Source organism: Scyliorhinus canicula, chromosome 3, assembly GCF_902713615.1.
Source record: "Scyliorhinus canicula chromosome 3, sScyCan1.1, whole genome shotgun sequence".
In the NCBI taxonomy this organism is placed as follows: Eukaryota; Metazoa; Chordata; class Chondrichthyes; order Carcharhiniformes; family Scyliorhinidae; genus Scyliorhinus; species Scyliorhinus canicula.
Window position 1 is genome coordinate 270893256 of NC_052148.1, and position 26103 is coordinate 270919358.

General features: G+C 50.8%; 1 protein-coding gene across 1 annotated transcript in view; it reads left to right on the forward strand.

The window, feature by feature from the left end:
• Positions 1-792: 792 nt before the first annotated feature.
• LOC119963674 (probable E3 ubiquitin-protein ligase HERC4) overlaps positions 793-26103 on the forward strand; it is an 83706-nt gene continuing 58395 nt past the window's right edge. Inside the window, exons 1-8 of the mRNA XM_038792992.1 lie at positions 793-811; positions 1188-1409; positions 6089-6180; positions 6265-6395; positions 9433-9590; positions 11828-12070; positions 15158-15234; positions 25418-25542. Coding sequence (XP_038648920.1) covers positions 793-811; positions 1188-1409; positions 6089-6180; positions 6265-6395; positions 9433-9590; positions 11828-12070; positions 15158-15234; positions 25418-25542 — 1067 coding nt within the window. The remainder of the gene's footprint in view (positions 812-1187; positions 1410-6088; positions 6181-6264; positions 6396-9432; positions 9591-11827; positions 12071-15157; positions 15235-25417; positions 25543-26103) is intronic.

The following is a 26103-nucleotide window of genomic DNA, read 5'->3' on the forward strand; positions in this document are numbered from 1 at the left end:
CAGCAGCAACCCGGGGGGGAGGGGAGGGGGGTGGCAACAACGGTTGTGGTGGGTTATTTACGGTTGAAATGCGGGCAAACTTGCTCGCTGTTCATGTTTGATGTTGATTGTTGCTTTGTTTGTTTTTGGGGGAGGGGGGAGGGGGGGAGGGACAACGCGCGCGCGAGTTCGGGCGGGGGGGGATATTTGTTAAGAGGGAATATTTTGTAATTTTTCATAGTTAGTTGGGGTAAATATCTACATGTAAAAAATTCTTTCAATAAAAATTATTTAAAAAAAAAAGAAATTGAAATGAAATAAAATGAAAATTGCTTATTGTCACGAGTAGGCTTCAATGAAGTTACTGTGAAAAGCCCCTAGTCGCCACATTCCGGCGCCTGTCCGGGGAGGCTGGTACGGGAATTGAACCGTGCTGCTGGCCTGCTTGGTCTGCTTTAAAAGCCAGTGATTTAGCCCAGTGAGCTAAACCAGCCCCTGAATTCAGGCGACACTGTAACACAGTGGTTAGCACTGTTGCTTCACAGTGCTGGGGACCCGGGTTTGATTCCCGGCTTGGGTCACTGTCTGTGCGGAGTCTGCACGTTCTCCCCGTGTCTGTGTGGGTTTCCTCCGGGTGCTCCGGTTTCCTCCCGAAAGACGTGCTGTCAGGTGAATTAGACATTCCGAATTCTCCCTCTGTGTACCCGAACAGGTGCAGAAATGTGGCGACTAGGGGCTTTTCACAGTAACTTCATTGCAATGTTAATGTAAGCCTACTTGTGACAATATAAATTATTATTAAATACTTTTGAAATGGATGCACTGTTGCAACGTAAGTTGTGCAGTAGCCAATCTGCAGGTAGCAATCGGTCAACACTGACGTGAAATTGTCTATGGGTCGTTTGTTTAACCTCTCATTCAGAAGACAGTGCCTCTGACAGTTCGGTGCTCCCTCAATACTGCATTGGGAACGTCAGCCTAGATTACACATTCAAGCTTTCAGAAAGGGAATTGAACCCACAACCTTTGGGTTCAGAGGTGAAAGTGCTGCTCCCTGAGCCGTGGCTCACACTTGGGGGGCCTGCCTGCAATTTCCGAATTCTCCTCTGAGAGATAAGCAGCCAGAGCTACAGGCACCCACGCCAAGGGGAGATTTCGTTTTGAATGAGTAACTTTTGCAAACTTTTCTCTTTCATTCCTTCTACAAGGTGGTCAAGTCTTTGCGTGGGGGCAGAATATCCAAGGTCAGCTGGGTCTTGGCAGAGTTGGCCACCAGGTGCTCAGGCCCCAGTGTGTGACGTCGCTGAGCGGGACCCCGGTGGCTCAGATCGCCGCCGGGACAGCTCACAGCTTTGCTCTCTCACTCTCCGGCTCAGTGTTCGGCTGGGGAAGAAATAGCTGTGGACAGCTGGGTCTCGGGGACACAGAAGGTACGGAAAACAAAACTCACTTCCTTTGTCTCCACACTTGTCCCTTTTCGGTTATTGTGCAAAATAAAAGCTGAGTGTGTCGGGGAGAATATATTAGCCCCGGATTGAAGACTGGCTGGCTGGCAGGAAACTGAGAGTGTGGGTAAAATGGGTCTTTCTCCTGATTGGGGGAGGATGTGACCAGTGGAGTCCCACAGGGGTCTGTGCTGGGGCCTCAACTCTTTACAATTGTCATCAGTGACTTAGACGAGGGGAGTGAAGGCACGGGAGCTAAATTTGTAGACGGCACAGGCAGGATCGGTAGGCAGGTAAGAAGACATCAGGGGCGGGATTCTCCGACTCCCCCCCACCCCCCGGGCCGGGTCGGAGAATCACCCGGGGCCGGCGCCAATCCCGCCACCGCCGTGGCCCGAATTCTCCGCCCCCCGAGATTCGGCGGGGGCGGAAATCGCGCCGTGCCGGTCGGCGGCCCCCCCGCGGCAATTCTCTGGCCCGGGATGGGCCAAAGTCTCGCCGCTGACAGGCCTCTCCCGCCGGCGTGGATTAAACCACCTACCTGACCATCACGATTGGCGGCGTGGGCGGGCTCCGGGGTCCTGGGGGGGTGGGGGGGGGGGCACGGGGCGAGCTGACCCCGGGGTGCCCCCACGGTGGCCTGGCCTGCGATCGGGGCCCACCGATCGGCGGGCGGGCCTGTGCCGTGGGGGCCTCTTTTTCTTCTGCCTTCACCATGGCGGAGGCGGAAGTGACTCCCTCCCCTGCGCATGCACTGGTATGACGTCAGCAGCCGCTGACGCTCCGGTGCATGCGCGGACTTACGCCGGCCGGCGAAGTCCTTTCGGCCCCGGCTGGCGTGGCGCCAAAGGCCGTTCACGCCAGCCGGCGGAGCGGGAACCACTCCGGCGCGGGCCTAGCCCCTCAATGTGAGGGCTTGGCCCCTAAAGGTGCGGAGAATTCTGCACCTTTGGGGCGGCCCGACGCCGGAGTGGTTCACGCCACTCCATCCCTCCGGGACCCCCCGCCCCGCCTGGTAGGGGAGAATCCCGGCCCAGGAGTTTGCGGATGGATCCAGGTGTGTTGAGTGAGTGGGTAAAAATCTGGCAAATGGACTATAACGTGGGAAAGTGCGAAGTTGTCCACGTTGGCAGTAATTATAAAACAGCCGAACGTTACTGAAATGGAGAATGGCGGCAGAGGGAGGCAATGATTTAGATATTCTGGTGAACGAGTCACACCAAGTTCATCCACAGGAACAGCAGTAATTACGAAGGCCAATGGAAAGATATCCTGTATTACAGGAGGAATTGAACACTACAGTCAGGAGGTTATACCTCAGTTATACAGGGCATTGGTGAGACCACATCTCAAATATTGTGTGAAGTTTTGTTCTCCTTATTTAAGGAAGGATGTAAATGTGTTGGAGGCGGTTCAAAGGAAGTTTACCAGATTGATCCCCGGAATGAGCGGGTTGTCTTATGAAGAAAGGTCGGACAGACTGGGTTTGTTCCCACTGGAGTTTAGAAGAGTGAGGGGGAGACTTGATTGAATTACACAAGATCCTGGATGGTATTGACAAGGTGGATATGAAAAGGGTGTTTCCTCTTGTGGGTGTTTCCAGAACAAGGGGGTGTAACAATATGTATATTGTATGGGAGATGATGGGTTAATAACTTGGTGTTAATACTTCTCACCAGCAGATGGTGATCAAGAGCAGTCGCATAAATATCATGTGCCTCCTGGGATTCTGGGAGAAGGTGTTTATGCGTGAGATAGATTCGTTGTGTGTTTGAGAGTTCTGTGGAGTTAGTCTTAGCACAATTTATTTATCAACCTTATACCTAGGAATACGTTGGATCTTATTTAATAGTGTTAATAGGTCAGCTTTGTTAATTTACTTAGCTTGATGTTCTTTGTTCAACACTACGCATTCAAGACATCCAGATAAAGCAAAACAGAGACCATCACAGGGGGCGCTGTTTTTAAATCAGGGGTCACTATTTTAGGGCACCGATGAGGGGAATGTCTCCTCTCTAGGGGCTGGTTTAGCACAGTGGGCTAAACAGCTGGCTTTTAAAGCAGACCAAGGCAGGCCAGCAGCACGGGTTCAATTCCCGTACCAGCCTCCCTGAACAGGCGCCGGAATATGGCGACTAGGGGCTTTTCACAGTAACTTCATTTGAAGCCTACTCGTGACAATAAGCGATTTTCATTTTCATTTCAGAGGGTTGGGTGACTTTGGAGCGCTCTGCCTCAGGAGGTGGTGGAGGCGGGGCCACTGAATATTTTTACGGTGGAGGTAGATCGATTCTTGTTAGAAAGGGGAATCAGATGTTATCGGGGGTAGACGGGAATGTGGAACACAACACAAACAAATAAGTCACAATCTTATTGAATGGTGGAGCAGGCTCGAGGGGCTAAATGGCCTATTTCTGCTCCTATTTTGCATGTTTCAATGTCAGGCTACTGCCTGAAGCCCATTCCAAACACTGCTGCCCATATCTTATTTTGTGCTCACCCGCAAACTCCTCTAATTCTGGCCTCTTGAGCATCTCCGGTTTTAATCTTTCTGCTATTAGTAGCTGTACCTTCAAAGGCCAAGGTGCTAAGATCTGAAATGGCCTTCCCGAACCACTCTAGCTCTTTACTGTCTCGGATCGTACAATCATTGAATCCCTGCAGTGCAGAAGGAGGCCATTCGGGCCATTGAGTCTGCACCGATCCTCCGAATGAGCACCCCACCTAGGCCCCCTACCCTGCTCTATCCTCCAACCCCAGCTAACCTTTGGACGTGAAGGGCCAATTCAGCATGGCCAACCCACCTCACCTTCGCATCTTTGGACTTTGGGAGGAAACCTGGAGCACCCGGAGGAAACACACAGTGGCGCAGTGGTTAGCACTGCTCCCTCATGGCGCCAAGGTCCCAGGTTCAATCCCGGCCCCGGGTCACGTTCCGTGTGGAGTTTGCACATTCTCCCAGTGTCTGCATAGTCTCCCCATGTCTCATACCCAGGACCCAAAGATGTGCAGGGTAGGTGGATTGGCCCTGAGTTGGAAAAGAATAATTGGGTACTCTAAATCCATATTTTAAAAAAAGGAAACGCACGCAGACACGGGGAGAACGTGCAAACTCCACTCAGAGAGTCACTCAAGGTCGGAATTGAATCCAGGTCCCTGGTGCCGTGAGGCAGCAGTGCTAATCACTGTCCCATCGAGCCTCCTTTGTTCCTTTAAAGCTCCCTTTTCAACCAATATTTGGTGAATGGACTTTAATGTCTCCTATTACGGCCTGGCATCAAATTTTGTTTGATATTTACTCCTGTGAAGTGCTTTGGGATGCTTTATTACATACAAGTTGCTATATAAATGCAAGTTGTTGCTGTTGCTGTTCCAGTGTGCACATTGACAACAGCTCTCCCCCTGGTGGTAAAATAGGGAACAGCAGCTGAAGCTCTGAATATTAACAAGCCGGCCGTGGATTTTAGATTTAGTTGCTACTTAAAGCAAAGCTGAACGTCACGGGGCAGCTTTGTTATACAATACGTTAGAATGCTCACAGTGTAGGGCGGCATGTGGCGCAGTGGTTAGCACTGGGACTGTGGCGCTGAGGACCCAGGTTCGAAACCCGGCCCTGGGTCACTGTCCGTGCGGAGTTTGCACATTCTCCCCGTGTCTGCGTGGGTTTCACCCCCACAACCCAAAGATGTTCAGGTTAGGTGGATTGGCCACGCTAAATTGCCCCTTAATTGGAAAGTAAATAATTGGGTACTCTAAATTAAAAAAAAAGAATGCTCACAGCATTGAAAGAGGCCATTCTGCCCAGGCTGGCTCTCTCCAACTCATACCTCCCCACTTCCCCGCGCTTTCCCCTTACCTGTGCAAATGTTTTCTCTCCAGATAAATATGTGATTCTCTTTTGAAAACTATGAATAAATCTGTTACCATCGCCATGCCCGACAGTGCAGTCCAGGCACCTGCATAAAGAAATAAGGGTGTGCCTCATGTCCGCTAGTTCATTTGCCAATTTCTGGATGGTCAGTTTTCTCCATTTTATTTGTGTGTTTTAAACATGCAGTTTTATAACTGGTCACAGAGCTAAAAGCTAACATCTGCCTCGTGCAAGACACCACATTTACATGAGAACCTCTAACGCAATGACACATCTCAAAGATGCTTCACAAATCCAGCCTGGAGATCTGAGGTGGGTGGATTAAAGTCTGTTTAATTGACAGTCAGGAATCAGCCAATAGGGTAATGAATTGTCTGCTGTGAGGGGGCACTTAGGACGACCATTCTTAGAATCCCTACAGTCAGAAGGAGGCCATTCGGCCCATCGGGTCTGCACTGACCCTCTCAGAGAGCCCCCTAACCAGGCCCACTCCCGCTCCCTATCCCTGTAACCTCACCTAACCGTTGGACACTAAAGGGCAATTTAGCACGCCCTATCCACCTAACCTACACATCTATGGGAGGAAAGCGGAGCACCCGGAGGAAACCCACGCCGACACGGGGAGAACGTCCATACTCCACGCAGACAGTCACCCGAGGCCGGAATTGAACCCGGATCCCCGGCGCTGTGATGCAACAGTGCTAACCACTGTGCCACCGTGCTGTTCAGCTGTGTTCCACAGTGTAATGCAATTGCAGCGGGAAAGGATTATTATTTTTCTTTTTCATCGCAGTTCGTTATCTCCCTACATATGCAAAGCTGTTAGAGGGTCAGAAGGTCGTCTACATTTCCTGTGGAGCACAGCACACTGCCCTGCTGACGAAGGTTAGATCCTGAAATACGACAAAGAAACTAACTGCGAGCGTTTGCCACACCGAATGCGCTGTCTAACTGCTGTGTTTCCTCCAGGATGGCCGTGTCTTTACCTGCGGAGCTGGGAGGTACGGACAACTTGGACACAACACAAACTGCGATGAGATCAAGCCACGCATTATTGCTGGCCTACTTGGGAGTAAGGTCTGTCAGATAGCATGTGGGAGGTAAGCTCATAAAATACCAAATAAAACATATGCCAAAGGGCTTTAGCCTGCAGTTGGCTAATGGTTTTAGGGTGCGAGGGCGAAGGATTATTGGAGATAATTTCCCTCAGGGAAAGAGAGCGAGCAATTGCACACAAACCGTTCCAAAAATACCGTCACTTTTCCAATTTGAATTTATGTTTTTGAGTCTCATCCAAACATTCCTGCCTAACTCGGAATGTGGGACATAGATTCATAGAACATACAGTGCAGAAGGAGGCCATTCGGCCCATCGAGTCTGCACCGACCCACTTAAGCCCCCACTTCCACCCTATCCCCGTAACCCAATAACCCCTCCTAAACTTTTTGGACACTTAAGGGCAATTTAGCCGTGGCCAATCCACCAAACCCGCACATCTTTGGACTGTGGGAGGAAACCGGAGCACCCGGAGGAAACCCACGCACACACGGGGAGAACGTGCAGACTCCGCACAGACAGTGACCCAGCGGGGAATCGAACCTGGGACCCTGGAGCTGTGAAGCCACAGTGCTATCCACTTGTGCTGCCCCTGAGTGGGACATAGTGGGGTGAACCCCTGTGATCAATTAGTGATCACTGGAACAGGACCAATCAGGTTTCCATTATCTGATGAAAGGTGCAATTTTAAAAAATCACCGAAGAAATGCTTCCGCCAGCTTCGTGCTGAATCTCCCAGCCAGTTTCACTGCCATGTCGTTGCAGCTTTAAGAGGGTTTAATAATAATAATAATCTTTTTTAATGTCAAGTAGGCTTACATTAACACTGCAGTGAAGTTACTGTGAAAAGCCCCTAGTCGCCACATTCCGGCACCCCTTCGGGTACACAGAGGGAGAATTCAGAATGTCCAATTCACCTAACAGCACATCTTTCAGGACTTGTGGGAGGAAACCGGAGCACCCGGAGGAAACCCACGCAGACACGGGGAGAACATGCTGACTCCGCACAGACAGTGACCCAAGCCGGGAATCGAACCCGGGACCCTGGAGCTGTGAAGCAACAGCGCTAGCCACTGTGCTACCGTGCCGCCCTAATTGGCTGAAATTACTTTTAATTTATTAATGTGTCAGGGCGGCACAGTGGCCCAGCGGTTAGCACTGCTGCCTCACGGCGCCGAGGTCCCAGGTTCGATCCCGGCCCCGGGTCACTGTCCGTGTGGAGTTTGCACATTCTCCCCATGTCAGCGTGGGTCTGACCCCCACAACCTAAAGATGTGCAGGGTAGGCAAACTGGCCACGCGAAATTGCCTCTTAATTAAAAAAAAGAGAGTTAGGTACTTTGTTAATGTGTCCATTTTAGCAACTGCGAGTTGTGAGCAAATTGATTTAAGGATGCTTTACTCTCTCCTACTCTCTACAAATCTTTACTGCCTTGTGCTCTGCTTCAAAGAATTGATTCCATTTACTTAAATCCATTTTAATTCATTACTGCGCAAGTTTTAAGAGAAGTTAGTGACTATATGCTAAAAAAACCCAAACGAAATTGGACAACCTTTTGTGAACATTGCCTAATTAACAGAAACCGCCATTGCCACTGATTCAAGTTGGGTGGGTTGAGTTCTGCAGGCAGGGACTGACCTGTGGCCCGCTGTTATGTATTGAAAATTGCCTTGTGCACTTTTCCACTTGAGGTTACTGTACACACATGTAGCAGCAGGAGGGGTCTGTTAGGAAGAGAATAATAAGCAGCCATGTTTAACAGCTCGCTCACTTCCAGTTGCAGAAGTCTGCAGTTGACTATATAGCAGTTTCTGTCCCTCGGACATCATAGACAGGCTCAGTTCTGTGGCTGGGGACAGTTCTCCAGCCTCGGGGTGCCCAATGGCCCCCCGGCTACTCTATGAGATGGGGGTGCGACCGGAGCTAATCCCTGAGGTTCCCCCACCACCTGGCGCTGCCAGTCCTGGAGGCCCACTCCCATCTCAACCAGTGTCTCAATGCTCAGGTCCATGGAACAGAGGGAGTGGACCACCTCCCTCTGGGACTGCGCTACATCAGCCCGAGACTGTGCCGCCACCCTCTGTGACTGGCTCAGGTCTGTCAGCGCCCGGGCAATGCCGCTGGGCCAAGTTGGCCCTGGTACATGGCGGCCTGTGACAGGGAAGTCCTGTCCTGTACCTCGGTCACTGCACACACAGAGTGTCCCAGGCCTTGGACATCCTGATCCATGGCCAATACCTCCAACCCTAAGGCCTCCTCCGCTGATGCCACCTGTGCGGTGTAGGTCTGGGTGGCTTGCATTGTCAGCACCACCTCCTGCTGAGTATCCAGCACCGCCACAGTCAGGGCGGGGGAAGCCATTCCGCTTGCAGGGGGGGGGGGGGGCTTTGGTGGAGGCTGGGGGAACTGGTGCGGGTTGGTGGGGGGAGGGTTACGGGGGGGGGGGGGTGCAATTTTTGGCAGACTAGGTCCGCAGACGGCCATAGGCCGCTGCCGTGCGCATGCGCGACCACAGACCCGGCAATTCTGCGTCCGTATCGGTAGGTAAGGGGCTTGCGCTGCACGGCTGCGACCCCCCCCCCCCCCCCCCCCGGGCGGAGCATTGGTGCAGGGGCGCCGCCGATGTTTTGTCCGTAAGACCGGACGGATCCTGCCGACACAGCCGTGGAATCGGAGAATCCAGCCCTACGGTTTGAGCTTTTACAAAGAGTCGTCCAGACTGGAAACTTTGGCTCCCTCCTCTCTCCTCCGACGCTGTCAGATCTGCTGAGATTGTCCAGCATTTCCTGTTTTTGACCCATGTTTTGAAGATTCTGTTTTCCCCAACAAGGTAGGGAAAGGAAGCAAAGTAATTATTCCAAACTTCTGACAACTCCGCCAACGGTAACTGGCGTTTTTGCTGACTTTTTTCACATTCACGTGCTGGCTCCACCTCTGGGTTCAATTAAAAATGGTTGGTCAACAGAGCTTGAGCGAAATGTTGGTTCTTCGCCGCGCGTTGTCCACGAGTCCACATGAGTCCAACAGTCATGAGTTGCGCATGTTTTGAGCTGTACGTTGACGGAATGTTATGTTTTATAGTTATCACACTCTTGTACTTGTGGCACCACCTGGCAAAGTTTACTCCTTTGGTCATGAAGAAAAAAGGCAGCTGGGAAATGGGAAAAACCCTCATCAGTTCGTGTCTCATCCTGTCACATTCTTCATCGGCCTAGCTGATGGCCTGGGACCAGTTCACGGTAAGAATGGCTCCTCTGCACACCTGACTATGTACCTTGTAGATGGTGGAAACGATTCGAGGAATTGTTGACCAACATTGGTTCCCAGTCCAGAATTGCCGCTTTAAAACATTTCTCATCCTTGTTTTCACTACCCCCCTATGATCCTCGGACATCTCTACCCTCTTCTATCCCATGGGAAACCTCAGTTTTAACGCCCCAGCTCAGGTTCCTGTGCTTCAGCTACCTGTAGACCCTAAGTTACAGAATTCCCTCCCGAAGACCTTGTTTCTTTCAAATAAATTTAGAATATCCAATTCATCTTTGGGTTGTGGGGGCGAAACCCACGCAGACACGGGGAGAATGTGCAAACTCCACACAGACAGTGACCCAGAGCCAGGATCGAGCCTGGGACCTCGGCGCTGTGAGGCAGCAGTGCGAACCACTGCGTCGCCGCGCTGTCCCTCCCTCCTGAAGACCTTAAGACCATCAAACATAGAAGTAGAAATAGGCCACTTGGCCCATATCATGGCTGATATGTTTCTCATCCCCATTCTCCTGCTTTCTCCCCATAACTCCTGATCCCCTTATTAATCAAGAACCTATCTATCTCTGTCTTAAAGCCACTCACTGATTTGGCCTCCACAGCCTTCTACGGCAAAGAGTTCCACAGATTCACCACCCTCTGGCTGAAGAAATTCCTCCTCATCTCTGTCTTGAAGGATCGTCCCTTTCGTCTGAGTCTGTACCCTTGGGTTCTAATCCCAACCCTCCTGCCCCTCTCGCCCCACTTCAAGATGTTCCTTAAAACCCGCCTCTTTGATCGAGCTTTTTTGGGGTCACCTGTCTTAATATCTCCCTCTGTGGCTCAGTGTCAAAGTTTCTTTGACCATTGTTCCTGTGGAGGGTGTTTTACTATGTTAATGGTGCTATATAAAGCAAGTTGTTGTTGTAACTGGTGAATACACTCAATAGTGAGGTGTGGCTCAATAGGTGCCAGTCTTACCTCTGAGTCAGGTCACGGGCTCAAACCTCACCCGGAGCCTTGAGCGTGTAAACCAGGCAGTCACTCCAGTGCTGTGCCAAAGGAACACTTACTGGTGGAGGTGCAGTCTTTCAGACGCAATGCTGAATTGAGGGTTTGCTGTCTCCTGTGAACACAAAAGGCTCAATGACTCCCATTCCTAAGCAGAGCTGGGGAGTTCTCCCCAACCCCCTGGCCAATATTTAACCCTCTATTAAATTACGAAGAGATAGCCAGGATCAGGTTAGTGTTTATGGGATCTTGCTGTGCACAAATTGCCCGCCACATTTGCCACCCTTACAGCAGTGCCGACACTGGTTGTAGAATACTCTCGGCTGCCTGAAGGTGTTGTACGAATGTCAGCTCCTCTCCTTCAATACTGGAACAATGGCCGGGTCGGAGAATCGCCGGTCTGGGCGTGATTCACGCGATGCCGCCCCTACGCCGGTCCGCCAATCACGGGAGATTGGCGGCTTGGGCGCCAGCACAGTTGGCGCGGTGCTGATTGGGGGCCGCTCTATGCGGCCTCCCTGGTGATTCTCCGCGCGGGATGGGCCGACTGGCCTCCGCGATAGGCCGAGTCCCATCCCCGCTGTTCACATGTGGCCCTACCTGGTGGGACCTCGGTGACCATCCTTCGGTGGGCGGCCTAGTGGGGGGTAGGGGGGGCCCGACCCCGGGGGGGGGTGTCCTCCACCGTGGCCTGGCTCGCGATCGGGGCCTACCGATCGGCGGGCCGGCTTCTCCTGGTGGGGGCCTCTTTTACTTCTCGCTGGGCCCCTGTAGCTCTACGCCATATTGCGTCAGGGCCAGAGCGGAGAAGGAAACTAGCGCACATGCGCGAGTTTGTGCCGGCCGCAGTGCGTATGCGTGAATTCACACTGTCCGCAGCGTGTATGCGCAGATCCGCGGCACCCGTTTGACGCCGGTATCGCCATCTGGAGCTGTGTGAGTCGCTCCAGTGCCGTGTGGCCCCCTGTAGGCTCAGGATCACTGCTCCTGGGGACCTGTTGACACCGTCATAAAACAGGACGGCGTTTACGACAGTGTCAACACTTAGCCTCAGGATCAGAGAATCCCGCTCTATCTGTTCGGATATGAAGACCGGCTTTTCTATAGCATTTTCCATGACCTCTCTGAATGTCTCAAAGTGTTTTACAGTCAGTGAAGTTCCTTTCGAACCTGCCGCTCACGTTGTTCCTCCCACGTCTAAACCCATCTGTGTTTTGTCCAGGAACAATGAAGCAAAGTACAGTCAGAGCGGCAAGGCCATTCAGGATCAGTGGCACACAGGGAGTGACGCCGAGGTTAACCACACAGGCGCCTGCTACTGGAAACAAGGCCCAAAGGAAAAGGAGGCGAGACCAGCTGGAGAATCAACTGTCAAAGGGCCAGGGTCCATCAGGACAACAGTCAACCAAGAAGAAAGAGCAGCCAAACTCACCAATTGAGACCGGTTCATCCTCCAGCGAGCAAGGTAAGGAGCCCTGTACACAACGGGGGATTTCAGTAAATCACAGAATCACAGAATAATACAGCACAGAAGAGGCCCTTCGGCCCATCGGGTCTGCACTGACCCATGAAAGACATCTGACCTGCCAATCCTAATCCCATTTCATAGAATCATAGAATTGACAATGCAGAAAGAGGCCATTTGGCCCATCGAGTCTGCCCTTGGAAAGAACACCCTCCCTAAGCCCACACCGCCCCCCCCCCCCCATCCCCGTAACCCCCTCCCCCCCCCCCGCCCCCATCCCCGTAACCCCACCTACCATATTTTGGACACTAAGGCCAATTTATCATGGCCAATCCTCCTAACCTGCACATCTTTGGACTGTGGGAGGAAACCATAGCCTTGAATGTTAAGACGTGGCCAAGTGCTCGCCCAGGTACTTTGTAAAGGCTGTGAGGCAACTTGCCTCTACCCCCCCCCCCCTTCCCCCCCCCCCCCCCCCCCCCCCCCCCCCCCCCCCCGTTCCCACTCCCAGGCAGTGCGTTCCAGACCCTCACCACCCTCTGGGTAAAAAATGTTTTCCTCAAAAACATGCCCCCTCATAACTGACCCTTCAACTAAGGGAAACAGCTGCTCCCTATCCACCCTGTCCATGCCTCTCATAATCCTGCACACCTCAATCAGGTCGCCCCTCAGTCTTCTCTGCTCCAGCGAAAACAACCCAAACCCATCCAACCTCTCTTCATAACTTCAATGTTCCATCCCAGGCAACATCCTGGTGAATCTCCTCTGCACCCCCTCCAGTACAATCACATCCTTCCTATATGTAAGTTTTGGCTGGGCACCAGGCTTCAATACTATATGTACTCTCTTCATGTCAATGACCAGTCAGTCCAGTTTGGTGACGTGTTACAGTTCACTCAGGGTGTCTGGGTTGCTGTGACAACAAACACTTTCACTCGCATGGAGCTATGGTTGGTGATGGGGGAGGCTCCAATTTTCTTCCCATCACAACGCTGGCCAGCAATCTCGCCGGCCATTGCTCCATATTGGGAGGATTTTCAGTTTGACACTCATCTGGTTTAGACGCACCTTCCTTGGCCTTGACCTCCTGGGGTGGGACTCAAACCCAAAGTCACTACCCATTGCACCACAAGACCTGATGGTCACCAGGACAGAACTCGAGACAGAGTGGTCGGGGTGATCAGATTGACGCTTTCAAGATATTGAGAGGAACTGATGTGGTAGAATGACAGAAATTATTTCCACTGGTCTAAGGGGAGTCTAAGACTCGGGGCAAACTCTAAGAGTTGGAGTCAGATCTCTCAGGAGTCAAATTGGGAAACAATTTTACTAAAAGTGTGTCAGAAGTTTGGAACTTTCTTCCACAAATGGCAGTTGCCGCTCGATCAATTGCTTATATAAAAATTTGAGATTGATAGATTTTTGTTCAGTGAAGGGTGAAGGTGGGTATGTGGAGTTATGAAATGAAATTAAAATTGCTTATTGTCACGAGTAGGCTTCAATGAAGTTACTGTGAAAAGCCCCTAGTCGCCATATTCCGGCGCCTGTCCGGGGAGGCTGGTACGGGAACGAGTACAAGTTAGCTCACTGATTAACCCTGATCTGATTGAATGTTGGTGAGACAGGGTCTTGGGACTCAGCAATCTCTCCCTGTCCCTGTGTTCATCGTTTTGTGAAGTTCGTCAGCCCATTTCAATGTGTTGAAGTCAGAACGCTCTCTAAATTCTTAACTCATGTTTTCCCATGGGCCTCCAAACTGTGGCCCTCTCCATTTCCCAGTTGGCCAGTGAGAGAGCGGGGCAGCTGCTCGATCTACACTCCTCCACCCTCTGTGCCTTCCTTGAACAATATGGTTTGTTTTGAGACAGTAATGGCTGAAACTGACCTCCCAGCTCCTGGAGAGGAGATTTTTATCTCGCTGAGCTTTAATTTCAGGGATGGTTTTATTTTGGTAAGTGCACACTAATTAACTGTGATGCAGCTGGTGCAGCGTTTAAGACCTTCAGTGAACTTTATGAGGGATGTGAGCATTTCAGATAAGGCCAGCAGTTATTGCCCATCGCCAAATCACCCTTGGGAAGGTGGTGGTGAGCTGCCTTCTCGAACCTCTGCAGCCCATGTAGTGTAGGTATACCCATTGTGCTGTTAGGGAGTTCCCGGACCACGACAGTGAAGGAACAGGGATATATTTCCAAGTCAGGATGCTAAGTGGCTCGGAGGGGAACTTGCAGGTGGTGATGTTCCCCATGTGTCTGCTGCCCCTTATCCTACTAGATGGTAGTGGTCGTGGGTTTTCTAAGGTGTTGTCCAAGGAACCTTTCTAATTGTCAACCTCAGTTCAGTTGGCAGCATTGTTGCTTCTCGGTCGTAGCTTCACTCCAGAGAGTTGAGCTGATCATTTAGACAGACAGCAATACTGAGGAAGTGCTTCACTGTTGAACGTGTCACCTTTCAGTTCAGACACTGAACCATGGCCAATGACAGCCCTCTCATCAAATCATCACAGACTCTCCACAGTGTAGAAGGAGGCCATTCGGCCCATCGAGTCTGCACCGACCCAGCTAGGCCCAATCCCCCGCCCTATCTCCATAGCCCTACCTAACCTTTTGGACACTAAGGGGCAATTTAGCATGGCCAATCCACCCAACCTGCACGTCTTTGGACTGTGGGAGGAAACCGGAGCACCCGGAGGAAACCCACGCACACACGGGGAGGACGTGCAAACGCCACACAGACAGTTACCCGAGGCCGGAATTGAACCCTGGAGCTGTGAGGCAGCAGTGCTAACCACTGTGTCACCCTCTCAGGTAGATATAAAATATTCCATGGCAGTATTTTGAGGACGAGGAAAGAATGTTCTCCCCATGTCCTGTTCAATATCCATCCCTCAAGCAGTATCATTATATTCCAGATGATCTGGGTCATTATCACATTGCTGTCTGTACACTGGCTACTGTGTTTCCTACATTATAACACTGACCACACTTCAAAAGTACTTTGTTAGCTGTGAAGCACTTTGGGGCACCCTGAGGACCATGATAGGTGCTATATAAATGCAAATCTTTATTTCCTTCTTGTTCTTCTCAGATCGTGTGACCCAGCCAACAGTCAAAAGGATATTTGCTGGAGCTGAACAAGGATTTGCATTGTGCAATGTTGGGGCGGTAAGAAATTTAACGTCTTTAAATTCCGTCAATGCACCCGGCTCTAGCTGCCGATGCGGCCTGGAGAATTCCTGGGTCCGTGGCCACGCGTGTGCACGGCGGCGGTCTCCAGCGGCCGCACCGCCCTGGACCGCCCCGCCACAGTGTCCCCCCCGCCCCGAATAATGTACCCCCCTGCCTGCGGATCGGCCTCCCCCGACTTGTAGCGGCGCTGGACTGAGTCTGCAGCCACCTAGCCGAGTTCCTTATGGATGAGACCATGAGAGACCCACACCGTCGGGAACTCGGCCGGTCGGGGACGGAGCATCGGGGGACAGGCCGCAGGCAATGACCTGAGGCCGTGGATACGTGGCAGGGCACGGAGGAGACAAGAACAAAGAAAAGTACCGCACAGGAACAGGCCCTTCGGTCCTCCAAGCCCGTGCCGACCATGCTGCCGTCTAAACTAAAATCTTCTACACTTCCTGGGTCCGTATCCCTCTATTCCCATCCTATTCATGTATTTGTCAAGATGCCCCTTAAATGTCACTATCGTCCCTGCTTCCACCACCTCCTCCGGCAGCGAGTTCCAGGCACCCACTACCCTCTGTGTAAAAAACTTACCTCGTACATCTACTCTAAACCTTGCCCCTCGCACCTTAAACCTATGCCCCCTAGTAATTGACCCCTCTACCCTGGGACAAAGTCTCTGACTATCCACTCTGTCTATGCCCCTCATAATTTTGTAACCTCTATCAGGTTGCCCCTCAACCTCCGTTATTCCAGTGAGAACAAACCGAGTTTATTCAACCGCTCCTCATAGCTAATGCCCTCCATACCAGGCAACATCCTGGCAAATCTCCTCTACACCCTCTCTAAAGCCTCCACATCCTTCTGGTAGTGTGGCGACCAGAATTGAACACTACACTCCAAGTGTGGCCTAACTAAGGTTCTATACAGCTGCAACATGACTTGCCAATTCCTATACTCAATGCCCCGGCCAATGAAGGCAAGCATGCCGTCTGCCTTCTTGACTACCTTCTCCACCTGTGTTGCCCCTTCCAGTGACCTGTGGACCTGTACACCTAGATCTCTCTGACTGTCAATACTCTTGAGGGTTCTTCAATTCACTGTATATTCCCTACCTGCATTAGACCTTCCAAAATGCATTACCTCACATTTGTCCGGATTAAACTCCATCTGCCATCTCTCCGCCCAAGGCTCCAAACAATCTAAATCCTGCTGTATCCTCTGACAGTCCTCATCGCTATCCGCAATTCCACCAACCTTTGTGTCATCCACAAACTTACTAATCAGACCAGTTACATTTTCCTCCAAATAATTTATATATACTACGAACAGCAAAGGTCCCAGCACTGATCCCTGCGGAACACCACTAGTCACAGCCCTCCAATTAGAAAAGCACCCTTCCATTGCTACTCTCTGCCTTCTACGACCGAGCCAGTTCTGTATCCATCTTGCCAGCTCACCTCTGATCCCGTGTGACTTCACCTTTTGTACCAATCTGCCATGTGTGGACCTTGTCAAAGTCCACAGAGACATCATCCACTGCCCTACTGCATCAATCATCTTTGTGACCTCCTCGAAAAACTCTATCAAGTTAGTAAACATCCCGGAACATCCCGGAAGCAGCGCCGCCCTGATTCTGTTGGAAATTTTGATTCTCTGACCCGTCGCCGAATGTGATTTCGGCATCGGAGAGCGGAAATAGCCATTCAATGTGTGGATATCTCTGTGTGGGTATCTCTGTGTGGGTGTCTGTGTGTGGGTGTCTGTGTGTGGGTATCTCTGTGTGGGTATCTGTGTGTGGGTATCTCTGTGTGGGTATCTCTGTGTGGGTATCTGTGTGTGGGTATCTCTGTGTGGGTATCTCTGTGTGGGTATCTGTGTGTGGGTATCTCTGTGTGGGTATCTCTGTGTGGGTATCTGTGTGTGGGTATCTGTGTGTGGGTATCTCTGTGTGGGTATCTGTGTGGGTATCTCTGTGTGGGTATCTCTGTGTGGGTATCTGTGTGGGTGTCTCTGTGTGGGTGTCTCTGTGTGGGTATCTCTGTGTGGGTATCTCTGTGTGGGTATCTCTGTGTGGGTATCTCTGTGTGGGTATCTCTGTGTGGGTATCTCTGTGTGGGTATCTCTGTGTGGGTATCTCTGTGTGGGTATCTCTGTGGGTATCTCTGTGTGGGTATCTCTGTGTGGGTATCTCTATGTGGGTATCTCTATGTGGGTATCTCTGTGTGGGTATCTCTGTGTGGGTATCTCTGTGTGGGTATCTCTGTGTGGGTATCTCTGTGTGGGTATCTCTGTGTGGGTATCTCTGTGTGGGTATCTCTGTGTGGGTATCTCTGTGTGGGTATCTGTGTGGGTATCTCTGTGTGGGTATCTCTATGTGGGTATCTCTGTGTGGGTATCTGTGTGGGTATCTCTGTGTGGGTATCTCTGTGTGGGTATCTCTGTGTGGGTATCTCTGTGTGGGTATCTCTGTGTGGGTATCTGTGTGGGTATCTCTGTGTGGGTATCTCTATGTGGGTATCTCTGTGTGGGTATCTGTGTGGGTATCTCTGTGTGGGTATCTCTGTGTGGGTATCTCTGTGTGGGTATCTGTGTGGGTATCTCTATGTGGGTATCTCTGTGTGGGTATCTCTGTGTGGGTATCTGTGTGGGTATCTCTGTGTGGGTATCTGTGTGGGTATCTCTGTGTGGGTATCTCTGTGTGGGTATCTCTGTGTGGGTATCTGTGTGTGGGTATCTCTGTGTGGGTATCTCTGTGTGGGTATCTGTGTGGGTATCTGTGTGGGTATCTCTGTGTGGGTATCTCTGTGTGGGTATCTCTGTGTGGGTATCTCTGTGTGGGTATCTCTGTGTGGGTATCTGTGTGTGGGTATCTGTGTGTGGGTATCTGTGTGGGTGTCTCTGTGTGGGTGTCTCTGTGTGGGTATCTCTGTGTGGGTATCTCTGTGTGGGTATCTGTGTGGGTATCTCTGTGTGGATATCTCTGTGTGGGTATCTCTGTGTGGGTATCTGTGTGGGTATCTCTGTGTGGGTATCTGTGTGTGGGTATCTCTGTGTGGGTATCTGTGTGGGTATCTCTGTGTGGATATCTCTGTGTGGGTATCTCTGTGTGGGTATCTCTGTGTGGGTATCTGTGTGTGGGTGTCTCTGTGTGGGTATCTCTGTGTGGGTATCTGTGTGGGTATCTGTGTGTGGGTGTCTCTGTGTGGGTATCTCTGTGCGGGTATCTCTGTGTGGGTATCTCTGTGTGGGTATCTGTGTGTGGGTGTCTCTGTGTGGGTATCTCTGTGTGGGTATCTGTGTGGGTATCTGTGTGTGGGTGTCTCTGTGTGGGTATCTCTGTGTGGGTATCTCTGTGTGGGTATCTGTGTGGGTATCTGTGTGTGGGTGTCTCTGTGTGGGTATCTCTGTGTGGGTATCTCTGTGTGGGTATCTGTGTGGGTATCTCTGTGTGGATATCTCTGTGTGGGTATCTCTGTGTGGGTATCTGTGTGGGTATCTCTGTGTGGGTATCTCTGTGTGGGTATCTCTGTGTGGGTATCTCTGTGTGGGTATCTGTGTGGGTGTCTCTGTGTGGGTGTCTCTGTGTGGGTATCTGTGTGGGTATCTCTGTGTGGGTATCTCTGTGTGGGTGTCTCTGTGTGGGTATCTGTGTGGGTATCTGTGTGAGTATCTCTGTGTGGGTATCTGTGTGGATATCTCTGTGTGGGTATCTGTGTGGGTATCTGTGTGGGTATCTGTGTGAGTATCTGTGTGGGTATCTGTGTGGATATCTCTGTGTGGGTATCTGTGTGGGTATCTGTGTGGGTATCTCTGTGTGGGTGTCTCTGTGTGGGTATCTGTGTGGGTATCTGTGTGGGTATCTGTGTGGGTATCTGTGTGGATATCTCTGTGTGGGTATCTGTGTGGGTATCTGTGTGGGTATCTCTGTGTGGGTATCTCTGTGTGGGTATCTCTGTGTGGGTATCTGTGTGGGTATCTCTGTGTGGGTATCTCTGTGTGGGTATCTCTGTGTGGGTATCTCTGTGTGGGTATCTCTGTGGGTATCTCTGTGTGGGTATCTCTGTGTGGGTATCTCTGTGTGGGTATCTCTGTGTGGGTATCTCTGTGTGGGTATCTGTGTGGGTATCTGTGTGGGTATCTCTGTGTGGGTATCTCTGTGTGGGTATCTGTGTGTGGGTATCTGTGTGTGGGTATCTGTGTGGGTATCTCTGTGTGGGTATCTCTGTGTGGGTATCTCTGTGTGGGTATCTGTGTGGGTCTCTGTGTGGGTATCTCTGTGTGGGTATCTCTGTGTGGGTATCTCTGTGTGGGTATCTGTGTGTGGGTATCTGTGTGTGGGTATCTGTGTGGGTATCTCTGTGTGGGTATCTCTGTGTCGGTATCTGTGTGTGGGTATCTGTGTGTGGGTATCTCTGTGTGGGTATCTCTGTGTGGGTATCTCTGTGTGGGTATCTGTGTGTGGGTATCTGTGTGGGTATCTCTGTGTGGGTATCTCTGTGTGGGTGTCTCTGTGTGGGTATCTCTGTGTGGGTGTCTCTGTGTGGGTATCTGTGTGGGTATCTCTGTGTGGGTATCTCTGTGTGGGTGTCTCTGTGTGGGTATCTCTGTGTGGGTGTCTCTGTGTGGGTATCTCTGTGTGGGTGTCTCTGTGTGGGTATCTCTGTGTGGGTATCTCTGTGTGGGTATCTCTGTGTGGGTATCTCTGTGTGGGTATCTGTGTGGGTGTCTCTGTGTGGGTATCTGTGTGGGTCTCTGTGTGGGTATCTCTGTGTGGGTATCTGTGTGGGTATCTCTGTGTGGGTATCTCTGTGTGGGTGTCTCTGTGTGGGTATCTCTGTGTGGGTATCTCTGTGTGGGTATCTCTTTGTGGGTGTCTCTGTGTGGGTATCTGTGTGGGTATCTCTGTGTGGGTATCTGTGTGGGTGTCTCTGTGTGGGTATCTCTGTGTGGGTATCTGTGTGGGTATCTCTGTGTGGGTATCTGTGTGTGGGTATCTGTGTGGGTATCTGTGTGGGTGTCTCTGTGTGGGTATCTCTGTGTGGGTGTCTCTGTGTGGGTATCTCTGTGTGGGTATCTGTGTGGGTATCTCTGTGTGGGTATCTGTGTGTGGGTATCTGTGTGGGTATCTGTGTGGGTGTCTCTGTGTGGGTATCTCTGTGTGGGTATCTGTGTGGGTATCTCTGTGTGGGTATCTGTGTGTGGGTATCTGTGTGGGTATCTGTGTGGGTGTCTCTGTGTGGGTATCTCTGTGTGGGTGTCTCTGTGTGGGTATCTCTGTGTGGGTATCTCTGTGTGGGTATCTCTGTGTGGGTATCTCTGTGTGTGGGTATCTCTGTGTGGGTATCTGTGTGGGTATCTGTGTGGGTGTGTCTGTGTGGGTATCTGTGTGTGGGTATCTGTGTGTGGGTATCTGTGTGTGGGTATCTCTGTGTGGGTATCTCTGTGTGGGTATCTGTGTGGGTATCTGTGTGGGTGTCTCTGTGTGGGTATCTCTGTGTGGGTGTCTCTGTGTGGGTATCTGTGTGGGTGTCTCTGTGTGGGTATCTGTGTGGGTATCTCTGTGTGGGTATCTCTGTGTGGGTATCTGTGTGGGTATCTCTGTGTGGGTATCTGTGTGGGTATCTCTGTGTGGGTATCTGTGTGGGTATCTGTGTGGGTATCTCTGTGTGGGTATCTGTGTGGGTGTCTGTGTGTGGGTATCTGTGTGTGGGTATCTGTGTGGGTGTCTCTGTGTGGGTATCTCTGTGTGGGTATCTCTGTGTGGGTATCTGTGTGGGTGTCTCTGTGTGGGTATCTCTGTGTGGGTATCTCTGTGTGGGTATCTCTGTGTGGGTGTCTCTGTGTGGGTATCTCTGTGTGGGTATCTGTGTGGGTATCTCTGTGTGGGTATCTGTGTGGGTGTCTCTGTGTGGGTATCTGTGTGTGGGTATCTCTGTGTGGGTGTCTCTGTGTGGGTATCTCTGTGTGGGTATCTGTGTGGGTATCTCTGTGTGGGTATCTGTGTGGGTATCTCTGTGTGGGTGTCTCTGTGTGGGTATCTCTGTGTGGGTATCTCTGTGTGGGTATCTGTGTGGGTGTCTCTGTGTGGGTATCTCTGTGTGGGTATCTGTGTGGGTATCTCTGTGTGGGTATCTGTGTGGGTGTCTCTGTGTGGGTATCTGTGTGTGGGTATCTCTGTGTGGGTATCTGTGTGGGTGTCTCTGTGTGGGTATCTCTGTGTGGGTGTCTGTGTGGGTGTGTCTGTGTGGGTATCTGTGTGGGTATCTCTGTGTGGGTATCTTTGTGGGTATCTGTGTGGGTGTCTCTGTGTGGGTGTCTCTGTGTGGGTATCTCTGTGTGGGTATCTCTGTGTGGGTATCTCTGTGTGGGTATCTGTGTGTGGGTATCTGTGTGTGGGTATCTCTGTGTGGGTATCTGTGTGTGGGTATCTGTGTGTGGGTATCTCTGTGTGGGTATCTCTGTGTGGGTATCTCTGTGTGGGTATTTTCTGTGCTGTCTGTCACTGGTTTCTCATTAAGGTTCTTTGCGTTATTGGGTTCAATAACCAAAACAACTTTTATAAACATACACCCAGCAGGATTCTCTGTCGGCAGGATAGTCTGCTCCGCTGGCAGTGCACTCATGCCCAAGGGTCTTCCAGCGGCGTGGGATGGCCACAATGGAGAACCCCATTGGCCGGCTGTGGGAATTGAGAGTACCGCTTCTGGAGAGGGTGGGCCACAGCGGAAAACCCGGCTGGCAAATCGGAGAATCGTCCCCATAATGCCACAGAAATACTGAAACATCCCAGGGCACCTCAGTGCAAAATAAAGTCGGACACCCACCAACACAAAGAAATATTAGGTCAGCTAACCAAAGGTTTCATGAAAGTGGCCCATGTTAAGACGGCTTAAAGTAGGAAGATGAGTGAGTGAGGGATGGAGGGAGGTGTAGGGATGGAATTCCAGAGCTTGGGTCAAGCATGGTCATCAATGTTGGAAGAATTACAAGAAGGCAGGTATCATAATAATCTTTATTATTGTCACAAGTAGGCTGACATTAACACTGCAATGAAGTTACTGTGAAAAGCCCCTAGTTGCCAAACTCCGGCGCCTGTTCAGGTCACAGAGGGAGAATTCAGAATGTCCAATTCACCTAACATCACGTCTTTCAGGACCTGTGGGAGCAAACCGGAGGACCCGGAGGAAACCCACGCAGACACGGGGAGAACGTGCAGACTCCGCACAGACAGTGACCCAAGCCGGGAATCGAACCCGGATCCCTGGCGATGTGAAGCAACAGTGCTACCCACTGGGCTACTGTGCCACGTCAAAGAGGAAGGAATATCAATCGTGGAGGGTTGTGACGATGTGGAGGCGGAGGTAGAGGGGAGCGGGGGGGCAGGTCGTCGAGGGGTTTGTAAAAAAGGATGCAAATTTTAAAATAAAGACGTTGATTGACTGGGAGGCAGTGTTGGCCAGTGAGCTCAGGGGTGTTGTAGAGTGGGACTTTCTGTGACTGAGTACACGGGTGACAGAGTTTTGGATGGAGTTGAAATGTTGAAATGCAGCAACGGGTTACAGTGGAAACAAACACAGCCGTTGGTTTAAAGCCCCACAGCATCGACGTGATCTGGAATCCTGCTCCCCAGTTCTGAACGAACATCATTGTACTCCAGTGGGTAAATGTTATACCTGTGCTCCCAACATTGAGTCTTCTCCGCAGCATGGTAGCATGGTGGTTAGCATCAATGCTTCACAGCTCCAGGGTCCCAGGTTCGATTCCCGGCTGGGTCACTGTCTGTGCGGAGTCTGCACGTCCTCCCCGTGTGTGCGTGGGTTTCCTCCGGGTGCTCCGGTTTCCTCCCACAGTCCAAAGATGTGCGGGTTAGGTGGATTGGCCATGCTAAATTGCCCGTAGTGTCCTAAAATGTAAGGTTATGGGGGGTTGGGTTACGGGTATAGGGTGGATACGTGGGTTTGAGAAGGGTGATCATTGCTCGGCACAACATCGAGGGCCGAAGGGCCTGTTCTGTGCTGTACTGTTCTATTCTATTCTATCCCCAGAAGTTCCTATCTGAAAATGAATTGCACGAACCCCACAATAATTTTAGTCATTGGAACCAGGCCATCTCGTCACCTCGAGATGAATAAAATACCACACTCTAACCCCTTGAAATCGGACAGTCTTTAAACTCACCAGAATATCACTTATGTTCAACCTGCGCATTACCACAAACCGCCTGTTGGTGATGCTGCTCAGCAGCATCTCTAGTTGGCTATTGGTGGCATCGATGGCTGACAACAACAACCTGTGTTTGTATAGCACCTGTAATGTTAGAAAACGTCTCGCAGCTTTTCCCGTGAGCAGTTATCAATCAAAGTTTGACACTGAATCACATAACGTGATATTAGGACAGGTGATGAAATCCTTGGTCAAAGGGGTGGTTGAGTAACTTGAGGAAGCAGGCGAAAATTAAACATTAATTCGTTTTAACTCTGTACAAAGCTCTGCCTGAATGGTCAGAGCTGGAGGAGTGTAGAGAGGGTTGTAGGGCTGGGTAGGTTACTACATTGACCAGCAATTCCAGCAATTTATTTTTATTATAATTACTTTAATTAAATAATTTTAAGGACACCCCTTAAGGGGCTGTTTAGCACAGGGCTAAATCGCTGGCTTTGAAAGCAGACCAAGGCAGGCCAGCAGCACGGTTCGATTCCTGTATCAGCCTCCCCGAACAGGCGCCGGAATGTGGCGACTAGGGGCTTTTCAAAGTAACTTAATTTGAAGCCTACTTGTGACAATAAGCGATTTTCATTTGTAGCCTCCATATTGTATAAAGCAAAATAATTATTTTCAAGTCTTATCATTGTTTCTTTTTTCATTTATATTTATTGATGGAGTTTGCCTGGGGAAAAAAAAGGTTTGGAACGTGGGATAAAAGCTCATTTAGAGAGCCACTGTTTGCATCGTTTGTGGCGATCAATGTTCTGGCAGTCAGCGTGGGGTTACCCGACTACAGCTGTTTTCCAGAGAGATCGGTGACCCGGATTTTAGTTGGACATCCTGTGGTTTGTTCCAGTTAGTTAGTCAGTCTTTGCCTCTGTCCCTTCAGCACAGAAACAAAACGTAACTTGCTGGGGATTGGGGGGGGGGGGGGAGCGGTGAGCAGGCATAGGGCAATGGGGCATCTGGGACTTCAGCGGACCAACGGTCCATCTCCTTGACCACTTGACCAACAACATCTAAGGATTGAAAAAGAGACAGAACGTCGGCAGAGAATTGGAGTCAAATCAGGTACAGAAAGAAACGGGGGAGGGGGAATTTTCCACCCCCCCCCCCCCCCCCCCCCCTCCCAAACCCCCGGAGGTGACCAGGAATGGGATCTTCTGGTTCCGGAACTATCAATGGGATTCCCATTGAAAATTCCCCCCCCCCCCCCCCCCCCCCCCCCCCCGCCCATAAGGAGAAGGAAAGTAAGATTGAAATAAGAGAAAATCCAAGAAAATCTCCCTTGTTTTTTTTTAATTTAGAGTACCCAATTCATTTTTTTCCCAATTAAGGGGAAATTTAGCATGGCCAACCCACCTAGCCTACACATCTTTGGGTTGTGGGAGTGAGACCCACGCAGACACGGGGAGAATGTGCAAACTCCACACGGACAGTGACCTGGGGCTGGGATCGAACCTGGGTTCTCGCGCCGTGAGGCAGCAGTGCTAACCACTGAGCCCCCGTGCCACCTCTGGAGAAAATATCTCTAATAACAATTTAATACCTGTAGGAATGAGACTGCATTGTTTTAATTATTTCCTTTCCGGGCTGGAGAGGGTTGCATGGAATTACAGGAACATAAATTTAGGAATATTCCTTACACTGTTAAGTACCAACCTTAACTTTCTGTGGCGAGTTTAATGCGGATCTAATGTGGAAGTACAGCATTGTTTGAAGCTCCGGTTGAGGGCAACCTCCTGTTTTTTATGAGACTAATGGGAGTATAATGCAAATTATCCAGCGTCTTGTGACCATTCACAATTCACAAGGAATCTCTTCCTCATGTCGAGTTGCTGAACCAATTATGCATTCATAACAGCGAGCACCTTGAACCTTATTTTGACAAAATATTCCAGGCAAACGTCTCATGTCAGGGATCTTCCCATTGAAATACAATCCTTCATCTATTCCTCAATTGTAGGTTCCAGTTTCTCCTGAAGATCAATCTTCGTTCATTCCTATGAAGAGAATTGCTACAGTTGAAGATTCCCTCCTGGATAAATGGAGTGCAGCAGATAATGAGGAACTGGGGAAGAACATCAAAGAGTGAGGATCTCTTTCTTTCACATTGTTAATTTTGAGTTTCATTGTTTCCAGAGATAATCAGACAAGAATCAAGAAGAAAAAAACTGCGCAAAGATACTCACAGGAAAGCCGGTTTTGGAAATCTGACCGACAGAGGCAGAGTGAGAGAGAAAGAGGTCATTGACCTGCCGTCGGAACTGATGTTTGGGTGGAGGGGGGGTGGTGTCAACAGCAAAATAGAAGAGGGGGAAGAAAGATCTGGGAGAGAAGGGAGACTTCCGTTTCCCAGGAATGTGGTGGAGAAAGACAGGGGGATCTCAGGAGTGTGAACCACCCAACTGACAGATCACTGACAGAGGGATCACTGACAGGGAGATCACTGACAGGGGGATCACTGACAGGGGGATCACTGACAGGGGGATCACTGACAGGGGATCACTGACAGGGGATCACTGACAGGGGGATCACTGACAGGGGGATCACTGACAGGGGGATCTCAGGAGTGTGAACCACCCTACTGACAGATCACTGACAGAGGGATCACTGACAGGGAGATCACTGACAGGGGGATCACTGACAGGG